The 25,840-nt window shown below is 44.9% G+C and overlaps 2 protein-coding genes across 4 annotated transcripts in view; one reads left to right on the forward strand and one right to left on the reverse strand.

The window, feature by feature from the left end:
- The window catches only part of foxo1a (forkhead box O1 a), a 38,352-nt gene extending 24,832 nt beyond the window's left edge, over positions 1–13,520 (reverse strand). Inside the window, exon 1 of the mRNA XM_076282291.1 lies at positions 12,595–13,520. Within this exon, the coding sequence (XP_076138406.1) occupies positions 12,595–13,182 (588 nt within the window). The 5' untranslated portion in view covers positions 13,183–13,520. The remainder of the gene's footprint in view (positions 1–12,594) is intronic.
- A 930-nt stretch (positions 13,521–14,450) lies between these two features.
- Positions 14,451–25,334, forward strand: slc25a15a (solute carrier family 25 member 15a). 3 transcript variants are annotated; one of them, XM_076282292.1, is made up of 7 exons: positions 14,451–14,841; positions 16,413–16,572; positions 18,137–18,395; positions 23,013–23,153; positions 23,405–23,580; positions 23,827–23,985; positions 24,166–25,334. In XM_076282292.1, exons 2-7 carry the CDS (start codon positions 16,518–16,520, stop codon positions 24,285–24,287), a joined length of 912 nt encoding a protein of 303 aa, XP_076138407.1. In that variant the 5' UTR covers positions 14,451–14,841; positions 16,413–16,517; the 3' UTR covers positions 24,288–25,334. The 3 variants fall into 3 exon arrangements, with proteins under 3 accessions (XP_076138407.1, XP_076138408.1, XP_076138409.1); XM_076282293.1 differs by having other exon boundaries at positions 14,451–14,829; XM_076282294.1 differs by lacking the exon at positions 16,413–16,572.
- The last annotated feature ends 506 nt before the right edge of the window (positions 25,335–25,840 follow it).

Consider the following 25,840-nt stretch of genomic DNA (forward strand, 5'->3'; position numbering starts at 1 on the left):
TTATTTGGGCAGCGCTAGTGGAAACTGCCCCTCCTGAGCCAAACCTGTGTCACTGGCCAGCGATTAGATGGCCCAGAGACCTTTAGCACCAATGCTGTGCCACAGGGGTCAGCCGGAGCAAGCGTCTGCGTCTCCAGCTCCACTGCATATGTAATGCTAACATGATCGGAGACCCACAGTGACCCCGGCGACAGGGCGAAGCGCAGCTATAGCACGACGTGTCCCTTGTGCCGTCCGACCACAGCCAGCGCCACAGCGGAACACACTGTGCTGTTACATCACTTAGCCTGGGGATTAAGGCCTCCATTTTAGCAGCGACGCTGGCTCACTGCTCGAGGAACACCCTCTCCCTCTCTCCATCTCTCTGTCTCTCTCTCTCTCTCTCCATCTGTCTGTCTCTCTCTCTCTCCATCTGTCTGTCTCTCTGTCCCTCTCTCTCTCCATCTGTCTCTCTGTCCCTCTGTCTGTCGGTCTCTCTCCCCCCTCTTCCTCTCCACTTCGCCTGGCTTTCGTAATGTTTTGGTTGCTCTCTCCAGCATGCTTGAGTAGTCTTCTGCTGAATCACATTAGGTCAGAGACTGGATCGGTCGCAGTGTGCAATGGATTTGTTATTTCTCTTAAATCTCTGTTCCCCACTCTCTCTCTCGTTTTTTTTTTTCTTCTTTTCCGACAGTTATATGGTGTGTCTGTCTGTAGCCATTGGTGGCCCAAGTACATTGCAGAGGAGATAGAGGAGAAGACAAACACGGGGAAAAAAAGAAAGAATGAAAACAAGATAGAGAGAGAGAGAGAGAGAGAGAGAGAGAGAGAGAGAGAGAGAAATAACTCCATGCAAATTCCAGGCCGGGATCCTAAGGAAGCGTTCCCGGTGGTGTGATAGAGGGAGAGAACGACAGAGGAATGTGGAAGCGGCGGGGAAGGGAAAAAAACAAAACAAGAGAAAAAAAAACGAGAAGCGAACGACGGAACGAGGAAGGATGAGAGGCTGCTGAGAAGAGGCGGGAGGACGGGAAGCCGGACAGGAAAGGGGTGGGGAGGCCTTCGCTTCTGCTCCCCGATTTGACATCACTGCGCCGTTGCCGTACTAGCACCTTTTTTTTTTGGTTCGTTTCGTGCAGGCACCTCCGCGGCCGCCTTCAAAAGGGCCCCCGTGGGCTTCCTGTGGGGCCCCTTGCATGGCAGAAATTTCCCCTTTGGCGCTGCGTCGTTCTCAAAGCGAGAAACGTGGCAGAGGGAGCCCGGGCTGACTAATAGTGAGGCCTCGGATTCGATAATCAGGTCAGATTGCATACTGCAGCCAGCCCACGCTCCTCTCACGTGTGTGTGTCTGTGTGTGTGTGTATGTGTGTGTCTGTGTGTGTGTGTGTGTGTGTGTGTGTGTGTGTGTGTGTGTGTCTATGTGTGTGTGTGTGTGTGTGTGTCTGTGTGTGTATGTGTGTTTGTGTGTGTGTGTGTGTGTGTGTGTGTGTATGTGTGTTTGTGTGTGTGTGTGTATGTGTGTGTCTGTGTGTGTCTGTGTGTGTGTGTGTGTGTGTGTGTGTGTGTGTGTGTGTGTGTGTGTGTGTGTGTGTGTGTGTGTGTGTGTGTGTGTGCGTGCGTGTGCATGTCTGCACTCTCTGCAACCAGGTTGAGGGTGATATGAAAGTCTGCCGTGTGGCTGAGACCTGTGGCAATCGCAAGAGTGTGGGAACGGCTTTACCTTTTAAAACACTCCAAAGTCAACACTCGTCTTTATATTTCTATTCTATTGTAGCCAGCAGTGTGGACAGAAGATACAATGTGTTGATATGGAGCTCAACCTTCCCTTATCTGTGCTTACCCAAGCCATGCACGTGGTGCAATAATATAGATAAAATATAGATAACTTTGGCAGATAGTTAAAATGGGTGTGCTTGCTGAATGGCTAGAACCCTGTGGTGTGCAAAAGCGGCGGGAAGCTGGTGCCTTTTATCTGTCGGTGCATGCATGTGTGTGTGTGTGTGTGTGTGTGTGTGTGTGTGTGTGTGTGTGTGTGTGTGTGTGTGTGTGTGTGTGCGTGTGCCTCTGTGTGTGGGTGGTGATAAATCAAAATCATGGTAAACTACAAGAAGATTTCATGTGTCTAAGTGTGTGTCTACAAATGTTTATGTAAGTGCTTACTGTACATGGTCAAGTGTGCATATAGATGCAAACATATATGTGAATTGATTATGTGAACACAGTATGCATGCTCAACGATCCTCAGTAATTGTTTTTGTTGCGTTGGGCGCGTGTTGTCTCCTCAGACTGCGCTGTGCTTTGGTGAGCGGGAAAAGCCAAGGACATGAATGATTCATTGAGACAAAAATGAACCCGCATGTGGGCACACGTTCTCTGCCTGACTGTTCCCAGGAATTCACCATCCAGAATTCCACACACACACACACAGAGACACACACACACACACACACACACACACACACACACACACACACACACACACACAGGATCGTCAGGAATAAACACTTTGTCCTCAGGTTACTCTTCCAGTGCCAATGAACTTGAATGCCTCTCTCTCTCTCTCTTTCTCTGTCTCTCTCTCTCTCTCTCTCTCTTTCTCTTTGTTTAGCTCTCTTTTTCTGTCTTCTTCAGTCTCTTTGTTCTTCTGTTCACCTCTTTCCTCTCTCTCCCTTTTAAGGCATCTGTATTTCTTTTTTCCCCTCTCTGTCCTTGTCGACCTCTTCTTCATGTCTGATCTTTGAATGAAGTTGAATTTACCATCACACCAATCAAAACAAATGGAAAAAACCCAACAGAAATGACATCTCTCATCTCTCTCTCACTTGGAGTGTCAATTCTCTCATTCAAACTAAGAATCAGAAATAAGAGAGCAAAGCGAAACCAGATGTTGAGACGAGCAGATATGTAAATGCGGTCAGAAGAGGAATTCCTACTGTCAGGCCCGCATAGAGAGAGTGCTAAAGCCATTTGTCTCATCCATTTGGGCACTCGGTGTGGGGGGAAGTGCCCTTAAGACTGGTTGTAAACACAGCCGAGCGATTGAATGGTGCACTTTAATTGGCCATCATGCCAATGGGGCTGGCTGTGGACACAGTGAGTGTGTTTGGGAGAGCGAGAGTAGAAGAGCAGTAGAGCGAGGAGAGAAAGAGTGAGAGAGAGAGAGAGAGAGAGAGAGAGAGAGAGAGAGAGACTGGTGAGTGCTTGCTTGTGTGCATGTGCACTTGGCTTTACAGAGTGGGAGTGTGTGTGTGATTGGGAGTGTGTGTGTGTGTGTGTGTGTGTCATAACGGCGGGCCAGTCTGACAGGCACCGTACATAATCGCTTTAGGGCAGGAGTTGCACAACAGCGTGGAACGGGTAATGCCTGCGGTTCAGGCCCTCTCTACTGCACACAGCCCTTCCATAAAAATAAAGGCAGCCCTGATTTCAGCACCAACACTGGACCACTGATCACACACACACACACACACACACACACACACACAAAACCACACACTAAAACACTAATACACACACACAAATACCCACTTAAAAAAATCGCAATCGCATCACCATTAAAGTAAAAGGCCCACCGTGACCACGCCTGAAATCAGAGTGTGAATGTCACTATCTGGGGCCTTCCCATGACCCCCCAGCTGGGCGGAATCTAAATAACAACCCCCTCCAACCCCTCACCCGCCCCATCCCCACCGCCAAGCAGGAAGAGACGCAAAGTTCATTGTGGGGGCCCGAATCTCTGTTTTTACAGGAAAGCGTAAAAATATCCATGGAACCCTCGCCCCCATAGCACTGAATGGGACTTGATATAGCACTGCTTTTGTTCTCCTGCGGAACTACTTTCCACTAGTGCTCCGAGAGGCCTGATTGAAGTTTCATGTGAAATATTTTTCGCCACGCTTAATGTATCTATTTGTGGTGGGGCGGAGTGGGATATTGCGATGACCAGAAATACTTTTCAAGAAATAAACAATTTAAACGAAACAAAAAAATACATTTGTGCTGCTGTTTGAAGTAATGTGAACTGTAGAAATGGGTCATTTAATCAAAAATACAAGACTTGAATGAGATTATACCAAGCTAATCACACCATCACTGTGGTGCAAGTTACGTATTACATATTTTTGAAGCAAGTCAGTAAAGGAGGGCTTTTTCGAGGAAAGCCTAGGAAAAGTGGAGCAGTCTACTCCAAACAAAGCTCCACTCCAAAACCCGCTTGCCACACACACTACCACCGTGTGGAGCACAGACCAAGCCAAAACTCGGAGCGCTCTAAAATACAAAACAACGTTCTGACTCAGTCACTGAGTCAGTCTCCATGACTGCATACTTCTTAAACAGTCCAAGATGTCTACCCCCTCAACAGACTACTTCCAAACCTAAACAGAGGAGACAGAAGAAAAAAACACAAACATGACTGGAAATTAGTCTACGGAACTGCCCTCATTATTTAATACAAGGCCTGCCAATGATAAGAGACAACTATTCCTCCTGAAACTCTCCACAATGAAGCCTTACGTGCACATCCTCCCATCTTCGACCCATTTACAGTATTTCACTGTAGGCCACAGTGACACTCAGGCAACACTGGTTGGACTGTGCAGTGCAGTGTAGGAAAGCCCCAAAGTCTTTTTCAAACCACAGCAGCAGCTGTCTCCCTGGCAGAAATTTCCAGAAAATGTTTTGCGTCCGGGCCTCAGCTCAGAGATTGGATGGTCTAGACCTCAGCGCAGAGACTCGACTCTCTCGATTCAGATTCCTGGGACACATCACATGAAGGGCTCTCACACATGGCAACACTCACACACACACACACACACACACACACACACACACACACACACACACACACACACACACACACACACACACACACACACACACACACACGTCTGTGCATCGGGCCACTGAGGCAACCAGTCATCCTAAATCTGTCGCGTGCTGCGAGTCATTGCATTTCAAGAGGACGTGCCGGCATGTCGACCATCGCCCGTGTAACAGGATAACGCGCCCTGGAGCACTTTGCCCAGGCCTGTCCTCAGATCCTCTCCTCGGCTAAATCTCGCATCTCCGGCACTTAAACTGAATCATGAGAATGTGATGTTCTGTCCTGTGCCTGGGACATGGCCAGCTGACTCTATCTGCAGCAGCAGCAGCAGCAGTAGCAGTAGCAGACCAAGCCGCAATACAGACACTGATTCAGGGTGTTCTTGGAATGACAGTGGTCGGAAAAAGAACTGACTCACCTGATATCATACTGTTGGGTGGAGGGTTGTGCACTTTTACGACCACCCAGGAAGACAGACAAACAGACAGACATAAACCCACACAGGTGCAGATGAGATGAGAGAGGATGGGGGGAAGGTGTGTGTGGGGGCAGGGTATCTTATGTAAGTGTGTGTGGCGGGAAGCTATGCCAACCCTCCACGGATGTGCTTCCAAGCTCCGGCAACCGCCCCCCACACAAAGTCCCTGTAAGGCATGCTGGGTGTGACTCCCGGGAACGGTTCAGTGTGTCCCTGCCTGTTTGCCCTACTTGGCACACCGTAACCCCGGGCCGCTCTGTTACATCAGCGCCACTAAAAGCAGAGATCGCTATGTGACGGCGTGCCACCGCATGCCAGCTCCCAGGTGGCCAGCGGAGTGGTAAACAGAGGCGGGCAGGAGCGTAGTGATCAACAAAAATAAACCCCTTGCCCTCCCTCACGCCAGGCCCCCGGACCTTTACACCTCGCCACTGACACCTGCGCACACACACACACCCCAACAGGAGACGGAGCAACACACACACACACACACACACACACACACACACACACACACACACACGAGAAGTGGAGAGGACACACAGGGACACTGTAACGTCTGGCTTGTGTCCTGTTCCATTTCGCAGCGCTGCAGTTTCTTTAACACCACTTCGGCATAATGTTGCACCATAGTGCTTAGGCAGTCTGGAGTTTGCAAGAGAATAACTTTTCAATGCAAGAGGGCTGTAGGGTTTGAGGCTTACAACTCTTTTTTTTTTATTATTATTCCGCCAGACGTACCTAACCACACGGCCTCCACTTCAACCACTAAATTCAAGAAGCAAAAACAAGGCCTCCTTCTTTGTTCTTTGTCAGGGCAAATGTTTAGTCTGGGCAGTGGGGCATGGAAGGAAGCCAGCCCGTGTTTGGACGATAGAACAAGCGAGCGAGCAAGCTAGCGAGCTCAGGCCGTCACTAGAGTCAGACGAGTGGAGGGGTCCGGAGGGCGTAAATGGAAGCCGGCAGGTGGGGAACTGAGTGGACGTGTGTGTGTGTGTGTGTGTGTGGCGTTGGCTTCTTTCTGCTGTGTTGTGTAGGCTCTTCTGATTGGGCGGGACTTGCTTTGCTTCCACAACCAGATTTAAGAACTGAACACGGCCATGTGGGATGGGTGCAGCCTCACCCCCTCACCCCCCTCAACTCAGTGTCCTTCTTCACACATACCACACAGACTCCAAAGCATGGAGCAAGCAGCAGACAATTGAGAACCTGAACACGTACACAAACACACACTGATACACACATATATCGACCCTGTTAGCTATTATACAGCAGGTACTGTATAATGATTTAGCACTTCAGATACAAAAAAAAACAACAAAAAAAAACCAAGAAATCATAGTCACTGAAGCAGGAATTTAATTAAACAAAACTGAACGACAAAGAGCTTAGAAAGAGATAAGAAAGATGCAGCGATTTAGCAGTTGTTGCTGGAATCTACTGTGCGCATGTACTTAAATATATGTGTGAGTGTGTGTGTGTGTGTGTCATTCTTTCAGGGGTGCTTTAATGCCAGGCTTGGGGTTGTGTGTCACATTTGTGTGTGTGTGTGTGTGTGTGGGGGGGGGGGGTGCAATGGAGGAAGGGAGGTGCGCAGTGCGGGAATGGTGCCCCACCAGCGCCCTCACTCCATGCCATAGTTCCGCTGACTAACAAGTGGCACCAGACTTTGGCCCGAGGCACCGTGATTCCAGTAAAACGCTCCTTGTTATGCAACCCCTTAATAAGTGTCACCTTATCTGAACTCCTCGGCTCTGTGAGTCAGGAGCAGCTTTTTAAAACCGACCCCATCCTATGTGGCTTTTTAGAAATCTGAAATATTATACTCAGGGCTTTCATTACTTAAATCGCTCAGCACAGCTCAAGCAAGTTACAAGTCGAACACAGACACAAACAAGATGGATAGAACAGAAAAGGACCGACAAACACAGAGAGGCAATCCTACTGGGGAGTTATGGAGACAAAGTTCGACAAAAAAAGAGGGAGGAGTGAAGGCGGAGGAGGGGCAGAGGGGACGGCTCTGAGCTTGAGAAAACACACGCACACACACACACACACACACCACTACCCCTCGACCGACTCAAAGAGGCTTGCAAGATCAGCCTGCTTGATCTTGCATCTCTGCCCTGCTTTGCAACATTCTCGGAAAAACGAACAGGACGACACTCCAGGTCTCGTGCTGGTTCTCAGGCAGTACTACAGGGGCAAAAAAAAAGCGCTGGGTGGAAGACTCCGTTGACTCTGACACAATTCTATGTACCAAATGTAGGGCCAAAAGTCAGAGTTACGGTGATATGTGCTATTACACTTTAATTTAGGCTGTTTGACTTTATGTTAAACTGTTCATTTGAATGTTAACGTAATGTCTATTGATGTCATTGCAAATTGCTTTGGACAAAAGCGTCTGGTAAGAACTATAGACATAAACATAAACAATACGTTTTCTTAGTTGCTTTGGTACATCAAAGTTTGCATGATATGTAATTTAGTAAACATTCTAACCTCACTGAACCTCAGAACCTGATGAAACGATGTCTGACACATAATGATATAACTGCTTTAACCCGCATGTCATGACTTGGCCAACACAATGGACACTGTCAATACCTGTTTTGGGGGGTATGACTACACAGCAGGTGAGTGCCAAGATGTTCTAAAGGGAAATGGCTCTTATGATGTAAACAAGTGAATAGATAATGTGGAGGATGAACGATCAGTTATGAGAACATAAATTCTGATATGAGAAATGCAAAAATCCTCTAACATTACTGTATGCTATACACAGATTTACCCATCCTTTGTTATTTGTCTGTCTATGAAGGCATCAGTGATTATATCAGGGCTTTAGGACAACAAACCAAAGGTACTGCCTGCTCTCCTGCCGGACCTGCGGCCATCGATTCAGGACATCAAAGAACAGCTCAGGCTCCAAATATTTGTGCTGGCCAGTGACGTGCAAGTGGAGTAGGACACACTGAGCGGCCGACACATGGCCAGCATGCGTGTGTTCGACGTAAGTGTGTGGGTGTCTGTTTGCACAAGGCGAATGAAGAAAATAAGACACCGGGTTCATGTGCGAAAATCCTAAATCGTTTTTGATCGCCACCCCATTCCTGAACGAGCGTAAATAAACTGTTGCCTCAGCACTATCTGCTGTGGTGTGCACTAATATATCACTCGAAGAACTTCACAGGATAGTCATCCAGGATAAACATTATAGAGATGAACGTCGATAAACAAAAGGGTTGTTTATTCTAGGCGACAACACTTTTTAAATCACAGTCGAAAGGCTTCAAGCAGGAACTGGTCCAAGTTCAGTGAGCCAGGGCAGAGATGAGGAGTAGTAGAAGGAGACTTAAAAAGAGAGAGAGAGAGAGAGAGAGAGAGAGAGAGAGAGAGAGAGAGTGGGAGATGAGGAAAGGAGCCACTGTGTCCTGGTTCTTCTTTGGCGCGTGGCTTTCGGCGATGACCACGTTCGCTCACATGCACGCGAGGGAGGAGTGAGCTGTGGGCTCCTGTTGTGAGTGTGTCATGACTCACCTCACGCGAGAGAGACAGAGAGAGAGAGAGAGAGAGGGATGGAGAAAGAGGAATGGAGAGCATTGGGGAGAGGGGGAGAGAGTGTGTGTGTGAGGAATGACTCAACCACCAAAATAAAATCACCAGCATTTGCCCTTTTAATGTCTCACACCAAGGAAGATTTTTCTCTCTCTTTATGAAATGTGCACACACAGCCAACTGATTGCATAAACAGGAGGCGAATACTCCACTTGTCTTTCTTCTAGGAAGCTGTCATCATGTTTCTCATGTCCTGTCTTCCAATAAAGTCTAGTGCTTTCTTTGAAGTTTTGTGGTAAACATGCAAATTAAATAGCAGAAAGGTCTGAAAGACTGAAAGAAAGAAACGTTTTTGTTCCAGATCATCTCTTTCTGTTTGCGATACCATTTACCCAATCTGTGTGGTGGCCTCTTCCTCAGAACTCAGAATGAGAAATTTGCAAGTTAATGGAAACCCCACAGATCAGTCAAATTTTAACACCCACAATTCAACAGGTTTCAGGGCACTTCCCTGGGTCCATAAGAGTAACACATTTACATGAAAGCAAAGTACAAAACTACATAAAACAGACCCTCAGAATGAGTGGTGGGATAATGGTTGTATCTGTACTCTGATCATTAACTATGCACATATGGTTTGGAGGGAACAACAGTAAGTAATAGTGAATGATTGCCACTGAACAGTAACACTTGTCCAAACTGTCTTGGAACTACTTGGTTTGACCCTTAGCAAAACATAATAGGAGAGTTGCAATATGAGGCCAGCAAGAGAACTAGGGAGGACAGGCTAGTGGCTCTTAAAACTAGCTGAGGCTTCTCTTTGCTCTGGTTTGACAAAGTTAGCCATCCAGAGCCTCAGTGTGCTGGCGCGACTGGACAAGCCAAAGTCCAATCACGGCAAGCACGGCTTGTACAAAAGAGAGCGCTCTCTCTCTCTCTCTCTTTTCATTGTGTCAAGGAGAGCAGGAAAAAAGAGGGATATCTGCCGTGCCGTGGACGACAGACTCTGAAGAATAGGAGATGAAGTGCTTGCCTCCCACTCCTCCACTGTGTTCTCTGTCTTTCTTTCTCTTTCTCTCTTTCTCTGTCTCCCTCACTCTCTCCCTCCACCCCTTCACTCCCTTTTTTTTACAATCTGTGACAAGTGGGCTCAGACAAAGGAGGGCTTAATAGAGCCATGACAGTTTAGCAGGAGGAGGAGGAGGATGAGGAGGAGGATGGTGAGGGGGAGGTGGGAGAGATGCAAGGGGGTCTATCTATGAATAACCCAGCTAGGAGTGGCGCTGAATGGCATCTCGTCTTTCCCACAGTCTCGCCCACCCCGCCGCCTGGACCCCTCTTTGTGCCAGGGCCAGTGGGAGCGCAGCGCTATCCAGGGCGGGCTCCATGCCCATAACAGTGGCAGAAGAGACAGGCAGGCAGGGTGCCCCTGTGCCCATGGGCACTGGACAACTGTGTTCATATACTTCTCCCTTCGGTACTGGCGAATACTGGCGAATAGGGTAAAGAGAGAGAGAGAGAGAGAGAGAGAGAGAGACAGAGAGAGAGTGGAGATGGCTGTATGACAGCAAAGTCAAGCACATGGTCTCAAAGTCATATATATACTGTACTATTTATATATATATATATATATATATATATATATATATATATATATATATATATATACTGCTCATACACTGGATTGGTACTCTGACACTGTTTGGTTCTGAGCACAAGTAACACTTTTAAAGCGAGTGTTTTATTTTGCAAGAACTGTCAGACATTCTGTGAATGTAGTTTGAGAATGGAGAAATAGGTGGAAGGTTTCAAAAAAATGTGTTTTAACAATTGTGGAAAACTGTAAGTGTTCCCATAATTTTTTTAAGGTGTATATATGACTTTGAGACCATATGTCAATTAATGTAAATGGTTTGTTAACAACAACTTAAAAACTCCACATATTTGTTCAAGCACTGGCTTATACCATTTTTGTAAATGATCAACAGGTCAAAAGGACAGGACATGCATTTGGACACAGTGACCCTGAGTGGAAATCAAAACACAGGTAATTACAAGTTACTTAAGACCTGCAGTAATCGGAAGTGCCAATAAATGGGGTGTGTGCTGCGAATGCCGGAGTGTAGAGATCTTGAGTATAGTTTCTTATCTAAGCTGTACTATGAACTTGGTGTACGTAAGCCACATGTCATTCTTACATCATACAACATCCAAAGAATAACACTTATGTGTTGTTATCTGGCTTACAACTGCTGGATTACACACACACACACACACACACACACACACACACACACACACACACAGAGAGAGAGAGAGAGAGAGAGAGAGAGAGAGTAAAACACACACACACACACACACGTAATGACAAACACAGGGTTATGGTAGTGCACTTCCACTGCCATCGATACCTAGACAGCAGTGCGTCACCAAAACACACAGTTACAAAAAGACAGGACTCGTCCTACTTCTAAAACAGAGGGCAACCCTCATTCTATTCATACAGTTTCATACGGGTCTGTCAATGCCTGTCAAAACATACTGTCTGTGTGGAATGCGGGGACAAAAGTCTCACCCATAAGAGAAAAAGAAAATGAGTAAGCCTGTCTAACCGCCACAGAGTGACGTGTGTGACTTTGACAAACCCCAGTAAGGGAATTGTCTTCTAAATCCTTCTGGGTGGCGACAGGCCACAGGCGGGGAGCTACACCTAAATACTGCGCAACCTCCATCAATCAGGCTACACCACTACACTGTTGCCATGGATTTTCACGTGGCACTGTTTACTTGTTTACCTTCTCGTTGTCAAGGCTTTTCTTGCACGCCATGGATAAATCAATACTCACAATACAACCAAAGGCTTCACAACTCACCCCCACCCTACCGCCATCCCCCATCCAAACGAGTGTGTGACTCTGGCCCAAAGGCAGGCTAGATCTGAAGCATCCGTGACTCAGTTTCATTCTCTTATTTCCCGATTCACAACTGTGCTGCATCCGAGAGTCATTTCAACGGAAGACACCATTGGAGGGAACCACAGACCCTGTAATATATAGCCCCAATCTCCCTGATCTTCTTTGGAGGGGGGAAAGTCTGGAGAAGGGGAGGTGTGTGTATGTGTATGTGTGTGTGTGTGTATGACTGTGTATGTATAAGTATATATATACTTTTTGATCCCGTGAGGGAAATACATACGGTAGGGGGGGGGGGGATCTCTTGAGTCAGCAGACACTTGGTAACAGCTCAAGGTCTGAATCAGATGACTGCGAGCGGCCAGCCACAGAAACGACTGACCTGTTGTCTCTGAAAATGACCATGTGCTGCTAATGGTCAGGCAGAGTGGCCTGCACTGAGCGATGAATAGGCAGCATTCAAGGAGAGCCAGGGTGCAAAACAGAGTTCAGGCAAAATACAATGGAGAAGAAAATACCTTGGCAATTCCAAGACCATATATGTAGACTACATCGAAAAAGTCTGTATATATAGTTCTACTTGAGACATTGCCAAGTCTCTCTGTCTATGTCAGCCAGAGAGACTGAGTTTCTACACGTGTCTATGTGTTCATCCGTCCCATTACACATCAGCCTTCTGTTATGAACACTTCGTTGTATTCCAGCCAAGTAGCCTATTTATCATGGATAACTGGCACGCTATCAGTCGATAATTTTAAAGCATGACAGCTTCCTAAGATTCCGAACTACACACTCAGGGGAACTACTAAGCAGTACGTTTATACGTAAATACAAAGGCCTACCTTCCAACCAGCGGAGCTATTGCTGTCACCCTTGTCCTTGAAATAAGGGACACTCTTCACCATCCAGTCGTAAATCTGCGACAAGGTGAGGCGCTTCTCCGGGGAGCTCTCGATAGCCTTCGTGATGAGATCAGCGTAAGACATATTTCCCCAGGCATTACGGCGAGACGAGCTGCTCTTCCGCTGAGCAGCGGCAGCAGCGGCCGCCGCCACCGACGAGGTCGAGCCGACCGGAGAGGAGAGCAGGGGCACCTGTTGCTGGTGCGCTATCTGTGGGCTCGGCAGCTGCTGCTGCTGTTGATGTGGATGAGTCTGGATACAGTTCTCCTGACATGAGAAGTCACTGCACAGGCCCAGGGGCTTCTGCTCTGGATAGTCTTCATTCTCTTCTAACAAGCTGAGATTGTTGATGAAGTCAGCATTGTTGGTGGGCTCCTGTTTGACGGAGGGAGCTGGCGAGGATGTGTTGGAGTCAGCCGGGTTGCTAAAGTCCGGCCGTGGTAGGGGCCAAGTACAAGAACGGGGCCGGGAAAGGGGCTCGAAATCCGGGTCGATATCCACTAACTGTCGCTGGGCTGCCTCAGCCATAATAGCAATAGAAAGTCCAATCCAAGAGTCACATAGAAGTTTCACGGGGAAAGTTACTCATGCGCAACAAACCCAGAGAAAAACAAACCGAAATTGAACAGCAATGGTAAAGGAAATAAGTCGCGTCACATACACCGCTAAAACTATTAACCTACATTAGTGTAGGCTACAAGTCCGTGAATCCAAGCGAAGTCCAAAGCGTAAACACCAAACTAGATGTGGCGCAGCAAAACACTCAGAAACGTCCCTGTCCAGCTGATAGGCGGTAGTTGTTGTCTGCAATCCAGTCTAAGCAGTACTCCGCTCGTAGGCTGTTGTGCCTATCCGTATTCCTGCCTGTTGAGTGTGGTTGTACTGAGCGTAAGTGCTGTTACTGGAACTATCATATGTCAGCTGACACCACCCCTACTTGAGTGACAACGCGGGACCGCCAATGAGTGCGCCTTTTAAAAGTGAAACAGCAGGGGAATGTTTTCTTCTCTTTGGTCTGATAAACATATCCTGTCTCAATTAAACGAATCTGCCAGAGCCGTGTTGTTTTCTACATGAATTGTTTCTTTCAGACGTATTCACCTATTTTCCTCAAAACACTTTGTTTGAGTCGGGGAAAATTTGTCGGGGAAGAGCTTGTTTTTAAAGCGTTGTCACGAGCAAGCTGTTTAATAAATGGTGGTTACATTGTAATAACTTAGACCTATATCACCTGCATTGATTTAATTGTAATAACTTACAGCCTAAGGCATAGGCAAAAGATAGATGTGATGTGTATGTGAACATGTATGTGTAGCCTATATTCATGAGCTATGTGAATACGGAATACTAAAATATATAATAATTTTAATAATTATTTGGCGCAATAATCTACTTTAAAAAATTCAAACCAACGTGTATGATAACAGACGGAAAACTTATTAGCAAAAAACGAAATGTGATCAACATAGCCTACTCTTGAAGCTTATCAATGCCTTTCAAATTGGGACACCTGCCAAAAGATGGTTCGTCTTTTATAAACCGATGGACGCTGGAAAGATTTAGCACAAGCGTTGTAACAAATGGCCTCGGCCATTCAATAATGTTTATAAATCACTTCTAACTGTAGCCGACATCATGATCACGCTTAATGCAAAGTGAGTTTTTTGCTCAAATACAAAATGACCAACTCTATTCCCAAATCATACAAAGTATTATTATTGTTTCAATATCTCCATCTTGTGGCCATACTCTGAACTACCCCATTCTAGATAAACATTCTTGCGTGCGCCTTGAGACTTGCGCACTTCCTTATTGCTTTGGTCGTGGTGGCGCGTGTTTATTCAGCAGCAGTTCTCACACAGACACTTTTATTTATTGCACACACTTATGTGTGCTTTTAATCACCAGAGATATTATCTTTAAATAGGTTTAAACACCTTTTCTTTCCGTTTTACATTTTCTAGCTAGCTAACTTGCCTCAGGTGTCTGCTGTTCAGGTTTCACGGAATGCGGCAATTCCGGGTCTAGCTCTGGAAATGCAAATAGACTTTGCCCAAATTACCTTTTGCCAGACCTCAGACATTAACGTGTTACCATATGGAACATATGTGACTGAATCCTCAAGATTGCCTGGGCCGGAATGTGCCATGAGGTTTGAGTCCGGCTAAACAGCAGGTAGGCTACAAGGTAGGTAAAGGCTTTACTGTCATACTGTGTATGGATCATCCACGTTTTTAGTATCTGTGCTGAAATGTGTGCGTAAATGAATAGACCGAGTTTCACTGAAATATTTCCAACCGCTGGTCACATTTTCTGGTGCCATAGCGTAGGCTAAGGCAAAACCTGGTGATGTATCAGGCAGGCACGTACTCATTTAAACAGGATTAGACTTCTTGTGCCTAATGTGGGCTAATTCTTCGTTCGCATCTCAACACCAAAATAGATCTCATGTTTCTTAAAGGCTCAGATCATTTTTTTTATGAAGGCGACTGTATGCACGTGAACTTGTTAGGCCTATCCATCAGGTGTTAGGTATTGACGTGCTTGGATGTAGGTCTAGAATAGGACATTTTTCTGATGTGGAACTGTTAAACTGCTTACTGGCCTACTGCTGCAAAATGTGACCCTTTTAATCACGTCTTACTGTTAACCATTAGTCAGTAATTAATGGTCCACACTGGATTCTGAGCTGAGGATTTTAGTGTGGTAAAAAAATCCAGTAGGCAAAGCCGTATATGACTATGTATTATAAAGTATAGGTCTACTTATTGTATGATATAATATTGTAATGTCTCTCATTCAATGGCAGTGTTTAGTTAGTTTTTCTTTTTCCACATCTGGCCCAGAACATAAAAAGGTCGCTTATGTCCCAGGGGTCCACACTCGCCAGGCTGCCAACGCGTGGCCGGGGTTATACATAGTGCGGGCACTCGCTACATTATACTTTTTTGGTTTAAATGTCCAGAACCAATGCAGATACTTTGAAATGAAAATTAATCAGACATTAGTGTCTTCTTTATTTTTGTTTGTCCCCAAGGTACCATTACAGTAACTCAATGTTGTTTACTGTGCCTCCTGATATGCCTTAGGAATACATGTTTGTTTCTGCAGTTGAAAGGGTCTACAGGCCTATGAATACACACCCAGCTGCACCCAACAGCAAATTATTTGGGAAAATCACTATTTTTTGGTTTCAATATTGCTTACTGTGAATTTCAACTTCTCTCTATAGATGACTTTAGATGAAAATATACATAGAAGTCAATGAAAGACATGACGTATCCAAAATGTCATATAATGACAAAAGTGTTTATAATGTCAGGTGAATGCTTGCTTGTGTCATTTTGCTGGAGAATTCAGGCATTTTGCATTTTGTGTGAGCAATTCTGGGTTTTGTGTGTAGAGTTATCAAAAACAGACAGTTTTGAAAATGTGTGTAAACAGTTGTAAAAACTGTAAATAACTGACATAGAAAGGGAATACAGAGATGAGATGACCTTGCATTCATCCTCTCTTGAGTAATAGCTTACTGTATGTGAAAGTGATATAAAGTGAGAATACAATGGAAGCAGGAACTATCAGCTAAAAAAAGCAGAAGTGTCTGCCTTCTGTCTCCACCTCTCCGTAACTGCTTAAAAGCCTATCACATCGTGAATGTAGACCTTCCTGAAGATCTGCTGCCATTCTGATGACTGCTTAAAAGCCTATCGCATCGTGAATGTAGACCTTCCTGAAGATCTGCTGCCATTCTGATTTAGAGTCTGCTGTGAGGGGGACCGGCGTGTAAGAGAGGACTAGAGTCTGTGTGGGGGATTTGTATTTTAATCATCCTCATCATCATCTTCATCATCATCCTCGTCATCATGGCTCCACATCCTGTTGTCCAGGCCATCATAGACCTCTCAGCTGGAGCTATTGGTATGGTAGACCTTTTCCACTTTTAAAAATAAATATGGGCTTTTATACCTTTAATTTGATAGTACAATGAAGTGAGTGACAGGAAGCAAGTGGGAGAAAGATTATTTAATTCTTTGGGGGGTTATTCCTTTTTTATACTGTAGTTTTTCTCTAATCGTTTATTTTTTTCTTTCATTATTACTATTATTACTAGTATTTATAATCATATGTTATTACTATTATTAACATTACCATTATCACTGCTTTTATTTTCTTTCCCACTCATTTGTAATGCTTTGGCAATATTGTACAATGCACAGTCATGCCAATAAAGCATATTGAATTGAATTGAACGAGGTGGGGTGGGATTGGGAAATTACCTGGGTCGACTAAAACCCAGGTCCCCATGGGCACGTCGACCTAAATGTGGTACGGGCGATGTGGCCAGTTGTGCCACTTGATACTGTCCAGGGCCCGTATTCACAAAGAATCTTAAGGTTAAAAGTAGCTCCTAACTGAAACTCCTAAAAAATAATGGCTGTGTCAGCTGTATCTTAATCCAACAAGGATTAAGTTTTAACCTGGATTAAATCAATGGTTATCCATTAATCCAGTTGCACCAAACTATAAAACTAGTTTAAAGGTAATCAGGTTTACACTTGAAGAGTTTGGTTCCAAAATGCTCTATCTCCATAACCCATAACTCTATTCCTCTAACCCATAGGGGAAGCAGCCCTGAGACAAGTGTCGGCCTAAATGTCTTAGAATATATCTGTAGTTTAAATTTAACAACAGTGTAATAAACTCCTCGGTTTATAAAATGTTTGGCCTTGCGCCTAATTTGGTGTAGTTTAAGACTTATTTAAGCCCACAAGTATCCCCCCCCCCAAACTATATTAATCCCCCCTATGTGAATCACTGAAGGGGGAATTTTAATTTTGAAAAATTTATTGTAAGCCCTGATATATGCAGGCCTGCTAGAACTGCAGATAAATCCAGTTGCAGTGCTGAGGAATGCAGTGTAATGGTGCAGACAGGGGCTGGATTGACCACTGGTCACCAGCCAATATGAAAGTGGCTGGTAGATTTAAATAAGGATAAGAAGTAAAAGGAGTAAGACACAAAATAAGGATCTACTGTTGAGTGGCTGGTGAATTTGAGCACTAGTCTGTCAGTGGCTGGCAGATATGCCCATTTAAAAAAAGCACATTTCCACCCCTGGGTGCAGAATTGTATAGGTGCAGTCGTTCACTCACTCCCGCAGCTGTGTGGTTCCCGGGCAGATTGAGTGTCCTACCATGTGTGCAGTGCGATAGCGGCAAGCTGGGTTGAAGGGAGACCCCCAAGTGCACTCGCGCTGGCCGGCCGCCATGTTGTGAGTGAGAGTGGCGCTCACTGTACTGAATGATGTCTTTGTTTATGACCATCCATCCACTGCTTTTTGGAATCAGTCCATGTCCTGATCTCATTTTGTGCTCATCCAACTTACAATCTCTCCCTCTCTCTGCTGTTGTGTTACTGTAACTGGTAATCTTTCATCTCTCTCTCTCCCTCTTATGTCAACACACCAATCCTCCTGTTCCAGGCGGCACTGCGTGTGTGTTCACTGGGCAGCCCTTCGACACGGCCAAGGTGAAGATGCAGACGTTCCCGGGCATGTACCGCGGCTTCCTGCATTGCTTCACCTCCGTCTACCAGCAGGTGGGGCTGCGAGGCCTGTACCGGGGCACCTCACCGGCCCTCATCGCCAACATCGCTGAGAACGCCGTGCTCTTCATGAGCTACGGCTTCTGCCAGGACGTGGTGCGCTACGTCTCTGGGCGGGAGCGGGGAACCGAGCTGAGGTGACCGAACGCCCCAAACACAAACACCCGAACCAGTGCAGTCACACAGTCAGGGTATCCAACTGTGAAAAGACAACTCAACAGAACTATTGTTTTGGCTCAGTGAAAGATATTCTACCTCTTTGTTACGCTGGAATTTAGAAAGAGGGAGTTGTTGGCAACCTGACATTCCTAAATATTCCAAAACTGTTGCCATCACACCTTACTGCCTCTCTTAGAGTGAATATTGGTTTGGAGCAACAAACTGTAGGTCTGTCCTGTTGTCTTTTTACAGCTGAGGTGTGACCTATCCTTTCCTTGCAGGCAATGGCATTTGACATCCAGGGTTTATCTGAAATCAGTGACCGCTTGTCAGTAGGCTCAGGTCAGTGGGTTTTGACAATACAGTACCGGTAGGTTGAATTCAGTATGTCCAAGCATGCCCAAGAGGACATGCTGAATTAGGCGACTCCATGAGGCCATGTGGTCAGGACCTCCACTGAGATATGAGACGTGCTATCAGAGAGATCTGAGCCCATATTCACAAAGAGTGTCAAGGTTAAAAGGCCTAGCTCCTTACTGGCGGATTAAGGAGAAACACCTAAAGTATTTTAGTGCTAAAACTAGCACCTAAGTCTGGGACAGGTTCAAAGAAGGCTAGACGAGAGGACTCCTTAACTCACTATTCACAAACGATTGTAAGCAGCTGTTTGTTGTGTTCCACGTCGCAATGTTTTGAAAATGCACATGCAGAATCACTTACAGTTGATCTCAATCGGGAGTGAATAATTGTGCGTTTTAAAGGATGCAATAACGCCACCAACAACCACTAAAACCATTCATTGTCAAGATCTAAACTAAATGTAACGTTATTTTAAATTAAATTAAATTAAATGAAATTGTATTGCAAATATACGGCATCAGTCTGTAGTGTATTCCATTACTAGGCTATTTGCTTTGTAGCCTATTGCCTATTTATTTATTTGTTTGTTTGTCGCCTTCGCGGAGCTCGTACAGACCTCTGAAGTTCGCCTACAAAAAGTACGCAAAGCTGCCATCTTTGCCCATATAAGGAGATCTGGGTGTTAATAGAAGCTAATGGCCCTTTTCCTTTTGTATCATAAATCCTCGTACTCCCACCCGTACGACATGTACGAATGAGTTGCTAGCGCGAACACTGGGGTTTGTAGTCTTTTTGGGAAGAACATGGATGCCACCAGGGCAGCAGCTGTCTCGTTAGTGCTGGACATTGGTCTAGAACACGAGAACACATCCCTCATTGTCCCTTGTTGGGTATGGTCAATGTGAATTAATAATAAAAACTTTTATAATAATAAAAACTTTTTAAAACTCAACAAATCTGGAAAACAAATCGTTACATTGTATTGCACGCACAGCAAGAACGTGCAATGCATGAATGAATTGGTGACCGGACTGAAACAGCAATGTAAGCTAGTGTGTAAGAGCATTGTATCGACATTAAAATGACCAACACAGTACAAATGCAAAGAAAATACATGTCATCTCATCTCAACTATGGGCGCAGCCATGTTTGTCGTAAGGTTGTACCATAGATATATACACTAGATGTCGCCTTCTGCTTCTCAGCATGCGTCAACACCGCCGCCATCTTTGTACAGGGATCTGAATCGCTAAACTAGTTCTCCTGTATTGTCAGCGTTACCTATTTAGCGACGTTTGGCCATCCCCAGCGATAGAAAACCTTTTTAGCGATTAGCGACAAATTTGGGAACTTCTCACAATGATGGCAGATCGGCTTCTTTGTTGTTGAAACGTAAGAAAATCACCTTTCTCATGGCTTTGTCATTTATGAATTCAGCTACATCTCGTTTGCCCATGGCACTGACCCATGATTATAAAAGTAACGACTGGCGTAGCCTATGTAGTAGCAGAGGTAAATGTTCTACAGATCTACAGCAACTTCTGGTGAGATTACAATTTACATGAGTAAACGAGACGAGGGGTATGTAGCCTCAACCAGAGCCTGTCTACGAAGAGCCTGTTTACTTTCATTGTATCGAACCTGGTTGCAGTTTACTCATTGTTCCTCTAGGGGCCGCCGCTAGCTAGTGCAGAATGAATGGGAGTCTATGGGGCTAGACGGGTAAAATGTATCTTTATTATCGTCTTAAGCTTAGTTTTCTGTAGACTCAACCATAAATACATGCCTGTCAGTTGGAACAACCCAAAAAGTTAGATAATTGCTTGAGATTTTGACGATTTATGGTGATTTTATTTTCGCTAGATCTTTGCCCAGATTGACGCTAATGCATTATAGAGGAGTGGATCACTGAAGCAAGATGGCGTCTCGATTGACGCATTCGTTCCAATGAACAGCAGTAGTCAAGGCGACATCAGAGAATGTCTAATAAGGGGAGAACTGCCACTCTCGGAAAACTTCCGGTTTCTGAACTGGTTGCAGTTCCTGCTGTGGTTCCACATGAGGGCGCTCGTCCACGAGTGCAGAATGCATGGAGGTCTATGGAGCTGTACCCCTCAAAATCCACTTTTCTCTGGATATAATTTTTTTCCAAGTAATTTGAATATTGTTTTCGAAAGGGGAGGCAAAGAAAATACACTTGGTTGAGTATTATATTTTTTAAAGTCACTTAATTGTTCTAAAAAGCCTTTCAAACGTGTCAATGACGTCATTCATTAGCACAATGCTAGCGTGTTATGGGCAACAACGACCCAACCTGTAAGAAATCAAAAGGACATAAGTACTCGTTCATTCAACTTTTGACCTATAACCCATGTTGAAGTTATACAAACTACAATCAAATCTGAGATTTGTCAACGACAATCAGGTGAAAGAGGCAAATTTAGCCGTCTAGCTCCATTGACTCCCATTCATTCTGCACTCATGGCGATCGCCCCCAGTGGAAATCTAGTGGAACTGCAACCAAAATTCGGTACAATGGGACTTAATACGGAGTGGCAAGGCTCTCCGTAGACGGGCTCTGGCGACATCTAGTGTATATATCTATGAGGTTGTACGGCCACCGCGGGGTACCCTCAAGAACTCCGAGGTAAAGGGGGCGTGCCTGCGTGAAATGCCGCAAGAAAGCTGGGTAATTTACACTTTCCAACTCGAGCGGGGGATTTACGAGAAAAGGGGGAAGGGGGGTAAAAGTCAAAGTTCACTGTGTTAACATACCGAAGATCACAGTATCCACTAGGAGGCAGAGGACAAAGTGTGTAGAGCAAAACGTCTGCATTTTAGACTTTTTTTGTCCCCGCGAGAGTTTAACAGGTGCAATTATTCAAAATCCCCATGTTACTTTCCCATAAGAAAAATCACAAAAGACCAGATCTCCATATATGGACAAAGATGTCAGCTTTTTGTAGGTGAACTTCAGAGGTCTATGCCTTCTTATCAGCAAAGACCGTGGTCACTGCAAGCAAGCTCGTGCAAGAGAAATTACGTCAACCATAGCAACGGAGCTCTTGTCTTATGTTATCTTATCTTATCTAAGGAGTTGTCATTTTTCAACGTACTAAAAGTTGGTCTCAGCAGCTTTGTGAATAGGTTTTACGAGAAACCTTGTTAAAAAAGTTTAGTGCAATTTAGTAGCTTTGCAATACGGGTCCTGATAGCAAAGCCTTACCTAGACTTTGAGCACACTTCAATGAGTAGCCTAAATCACCACAGAGGCAAAGTGCTTGTAATGCATTGTGCTTCTACCGGTTTTGTAAACACATTATTACATAGTAGTAATTTAGGTTAAGCTTGGTATTGTACAGTATTTATCAAGCTTAGTTACAGTAGTGGTATGATATGCTTTAAAATAGTCTTCCATCAATGTTTTTAAACTATGTTGTGGGGTGTTATACAGAATATGTGGTCAACTCGTACACTACTGATTTTAAATTATACATTAATAGTATGACAATTTTATTTTGAGTTACTTACAGCAATACTAAAGATATTGATGCCAGAATAGTGAATGTACACAAAGTGAATATAGCATATCTTGTGTTGATCTCCATGTTAAGTGTCCCACGGACTGGCATGCCCAGTAGCGAACATGATATGCCTGCTCATGTTTATTATTACCAGTTTCATATCTCAGCTATGAGTGCCGTGGAGGTACGCTACATGAGCCTCTGGTGTGTGTGGGTGTGTGTGTGTGTGTGCAGTAAATTAACCCATGGTTTTGTGCTGCCCCGAGTGCATCTGAGTTCAGCTGCAACCCCTGTCATGCCCTGCTGATGTTCTCATTTCTATCGTCAATCTTTTCTGCTCAAACATAATCATGTTATTTGTTGTCAAAATGTCGCCATCAGTCATTTGCATATCTAAGCTCTTTGCTGGTTTGGAATGCCTGGAGGATTGTACTTAGGATTGTGTTTGGAATGCAAAAAAAGGGATTCACCACGTTATAATTTTTTTCTCAACGGAACTTGCAACCGCATATCATTTTTTACAACAAGAAGTCCCAGCTTTCTTTTCTTTTTTTTTTAAAATTAAAAAATGTCAGTCGCGCTTTTAGTCTTTCCAGCACACAGCTGCTGCTGCCCATGATAAACACCAGAGCAGGGTGTCTCCATTCCTCTCACTGTCCTGCTCACTCATTCACTCACTCGTCCTTGTCTCTCTGTGGCCGTGTGGTTAAGTGATATTCAGAAGGCGTGCTCGGGGTCAGTGGCCTCCATCTTCTCCTCGCTGGCCCTCTGCCCCACGGAGCTGGTGAAGTGTCGCCTGCAGGCCATGCATGAAATGGAGGCGTCGGGCAAGATTGCCAGCGGCCAGAAGAGGTTAGTCCGGCAAAAGGGAATCCATCAAAGGGTTAATAAAAGATGGTGATTAAGTAAGCGGACGCGGTGGTGGTGGTAGTGTGTTTGACATTTTGTCTAGCTGCTATCAGGGGTTTTTAAACCTGAAGGAGAAAAGTAAATGGAAAGATCACAAGAGAGAAAATTCTTTGAGAAACACAATAATATATCCAAATAACATTGGGTGACAGTCGTTGCTGTTGTATCTACTCATTTGAATGTTTCTCCCCCAGCACGGTGTGGTCAGTAGTGAGGAACGTGATTCGGACTAATGGGCCGCTGGGCTTCTACCAGGGCCTGACCACCACCATAGTCCGGGAGCTGCCGGGATACTTCTGCTTCTTCGGCGGATACGAGCTCAGCCGCTCCACATTCGCTCAGCACATGGGCAAGGACAAAGAGGACATAGGTGAGATTCAGCTCAGACCACTGTCTTAACGAGTGTCAGATCAGATGTTCAGATGTTACCACATCATGAATTAAATATGAACAATATGGTTGGTAAATGCTGTTGTGTCCAGCCTTTCACAGCTTATCATTGTGAGTTTTTGATGAGAGCTTTGTAATGCATTGTTTTGGACTCGTTGTTAGTCGCCGAGTTGATCTGGAATACCTTAGTCTGGTGTGTGATCTCAGTGGTGGTTGTATTCTGCAGGTGTGCTTCCCCTCATGTTCAGTGGAGGCTTTGGGGGGGCGTGCCTTTGGCTGGTGGTGTACCCCATCGACTGTGTAAAGTCCCGCATACAAGTACTGTCTCTGGCTGGGCGGCAGGAGGGCTTCCTCAAGACTTTAATTGGCATTGTGCGCAACGAAGGTGAGCTGTTTTTAAACTAAGCCATCTGCATGTTAAAAATGCAATTATATAAATATATTAAGCCTATACATACAGTGTACTATATATTATGTGTATATGCATACTGTAGAAAAGTACATATACAGTATGTGAGTATAGAATAAAGTTTCATTTAACTTTTATTTCTCTGTCTGTCTGTAGGAGTGGCACCGCTGTACTCTGGTCTCACCCCAACCATGATCCGAACTTTCCCTGCAAACGGAGCCCTGTTCCTGGCCTACGAGCTCAGCCGCAAAGCCCTGATGAGGAAGTTTGACAGCTGAGGTCCTCCGCTGTCCGTCTGCAGAGATGATGATGATGTTCCTCATCGCCTTGCTGCCATTCCGCCCACTGCACCTCTCTCTCTCAGGAAAATCAGTGACTTGTGTTTTACAGCAGTAGGTATGTTAGAGGGCTGAGCAGGAAGGATTCCGGTACTGTCACACAGAATTATGTCATGTTTTGTTTTGTTCTGTCACGTTTTGCACCACCACACCCGCCTGCAAAAGCCTGCGGAGTTTACACGGGATGGATTTTTCAACCCCATTCCTGCCCGCCTGTTCCCATTCAAATGTGCCATGTCTAAAAAGGCTGTTTACACCTGTTTCATGCATCTTTCTGCAAACACGACTAATGTGTACACTATATATACTGTATGTACACATAGATAGCAAAATAACAGGCGTACATCTTTAAAGACAAAAAAAATCTACTTTTATTTGAAGTTGTACGCCTTTATATTTTGCAGGAGTCCTTAAACAATGCCTCCGTACTTTTCCTTTAAAATAAGTCCCACTGCACTTTATTTAGATTAGATATACTTTTTCGTTTCAAAAGGTTACAAAATGTTTTCTTCGACAAGGCTCACATTTAAAAGACATTCATACAGACATACAAGACAGGGGCTGTGGAGTGTTCCTTTGGTGTTATTCCAAATGGCTATTGCAGAGGGGATGAATTATTTCTTGTGAATGTTTTTCCGAGCTAGTGGTACGTTATCCCGTCTGCCTGACGTTAGTAACTGGAGGGAGTGGTGGAGGGTTCTCTGTTATCAGGGTTGCTTTTTATTTACACTTGGTCTTGGGATACTTGCAAGCCTCTTCTGTAAAAATATGTTAGGAAATAACAATAGCACGTCATGCTGATTCAAACAATGTCAAGACTGTATTTATCTCCCAGCAAAGATGATGATGCGATGCTATGCTGCTTGTGAGCTTGTTTTATTATTAGTAATATTACTTGAAAATCTCTTTACACTCCTCAGTTAGTATTGTACTCTAAGCACATTTAATCACATGATCTATTAAAACATTTTGTCTCTGGTGACTTCATTGAAAGTAACACTGTATAATATGTCATTTTACTCCCACCTCCACTAGGGGGCGCAAGGTATTGCATTGTAATGGGGGCCATTCACCCATCTGTGTGTTTGTGTGGCCACTCACATAACTAGTCTGAGTAACTTCAAAATTTCGCACAAGATATGCGGGCATGATCTTGGATCCGGATGTGTGGATGTGTGTCCACTCACATAACATAAACAAGATTTTTTGATCATATTCACTGAAACCGACACTATGCTCTGACAGAACAACATAAATCAGCATGCATCAATCATGCACTTCTTCCTCCACCTAGAGCCTGTTATTTGTTTTGCAAAATTCCACAGCTCCAATCAGAGCAGGGCTGTGTGAGATCTGACTGTCAATCACAGTCTGGTGCAGTCTCGATGAGGGGATGCTCGGTGGTGGGGGAGGGGCATGAGAGTTGTAAACATTCAAAATTAAGTCCCCTCAATCTGTCAGACTTGCCTACTGCAGCTTTAAGAACCACTAAC

This window comes from Alosa pseudoharengus, unplaced genomic scaffold (genome assembly GCF_046254945.1).
Source record: "Alosa pseudoharengus isolate Yale_2024_CS ecotype anadromous, Long Island Sound unplaced genomic scaffold, YU_APseudo_1.1 YU_APseudo_1.1_scf_13, whole genome shotgun sequence".
Classification (NCBI taxonomy): Eukaryota; Metazoa; Chordata; class Actinopteri; order Clupeiformes; family Clupeidae; genus Alosa; species Alosa pseudoharengus.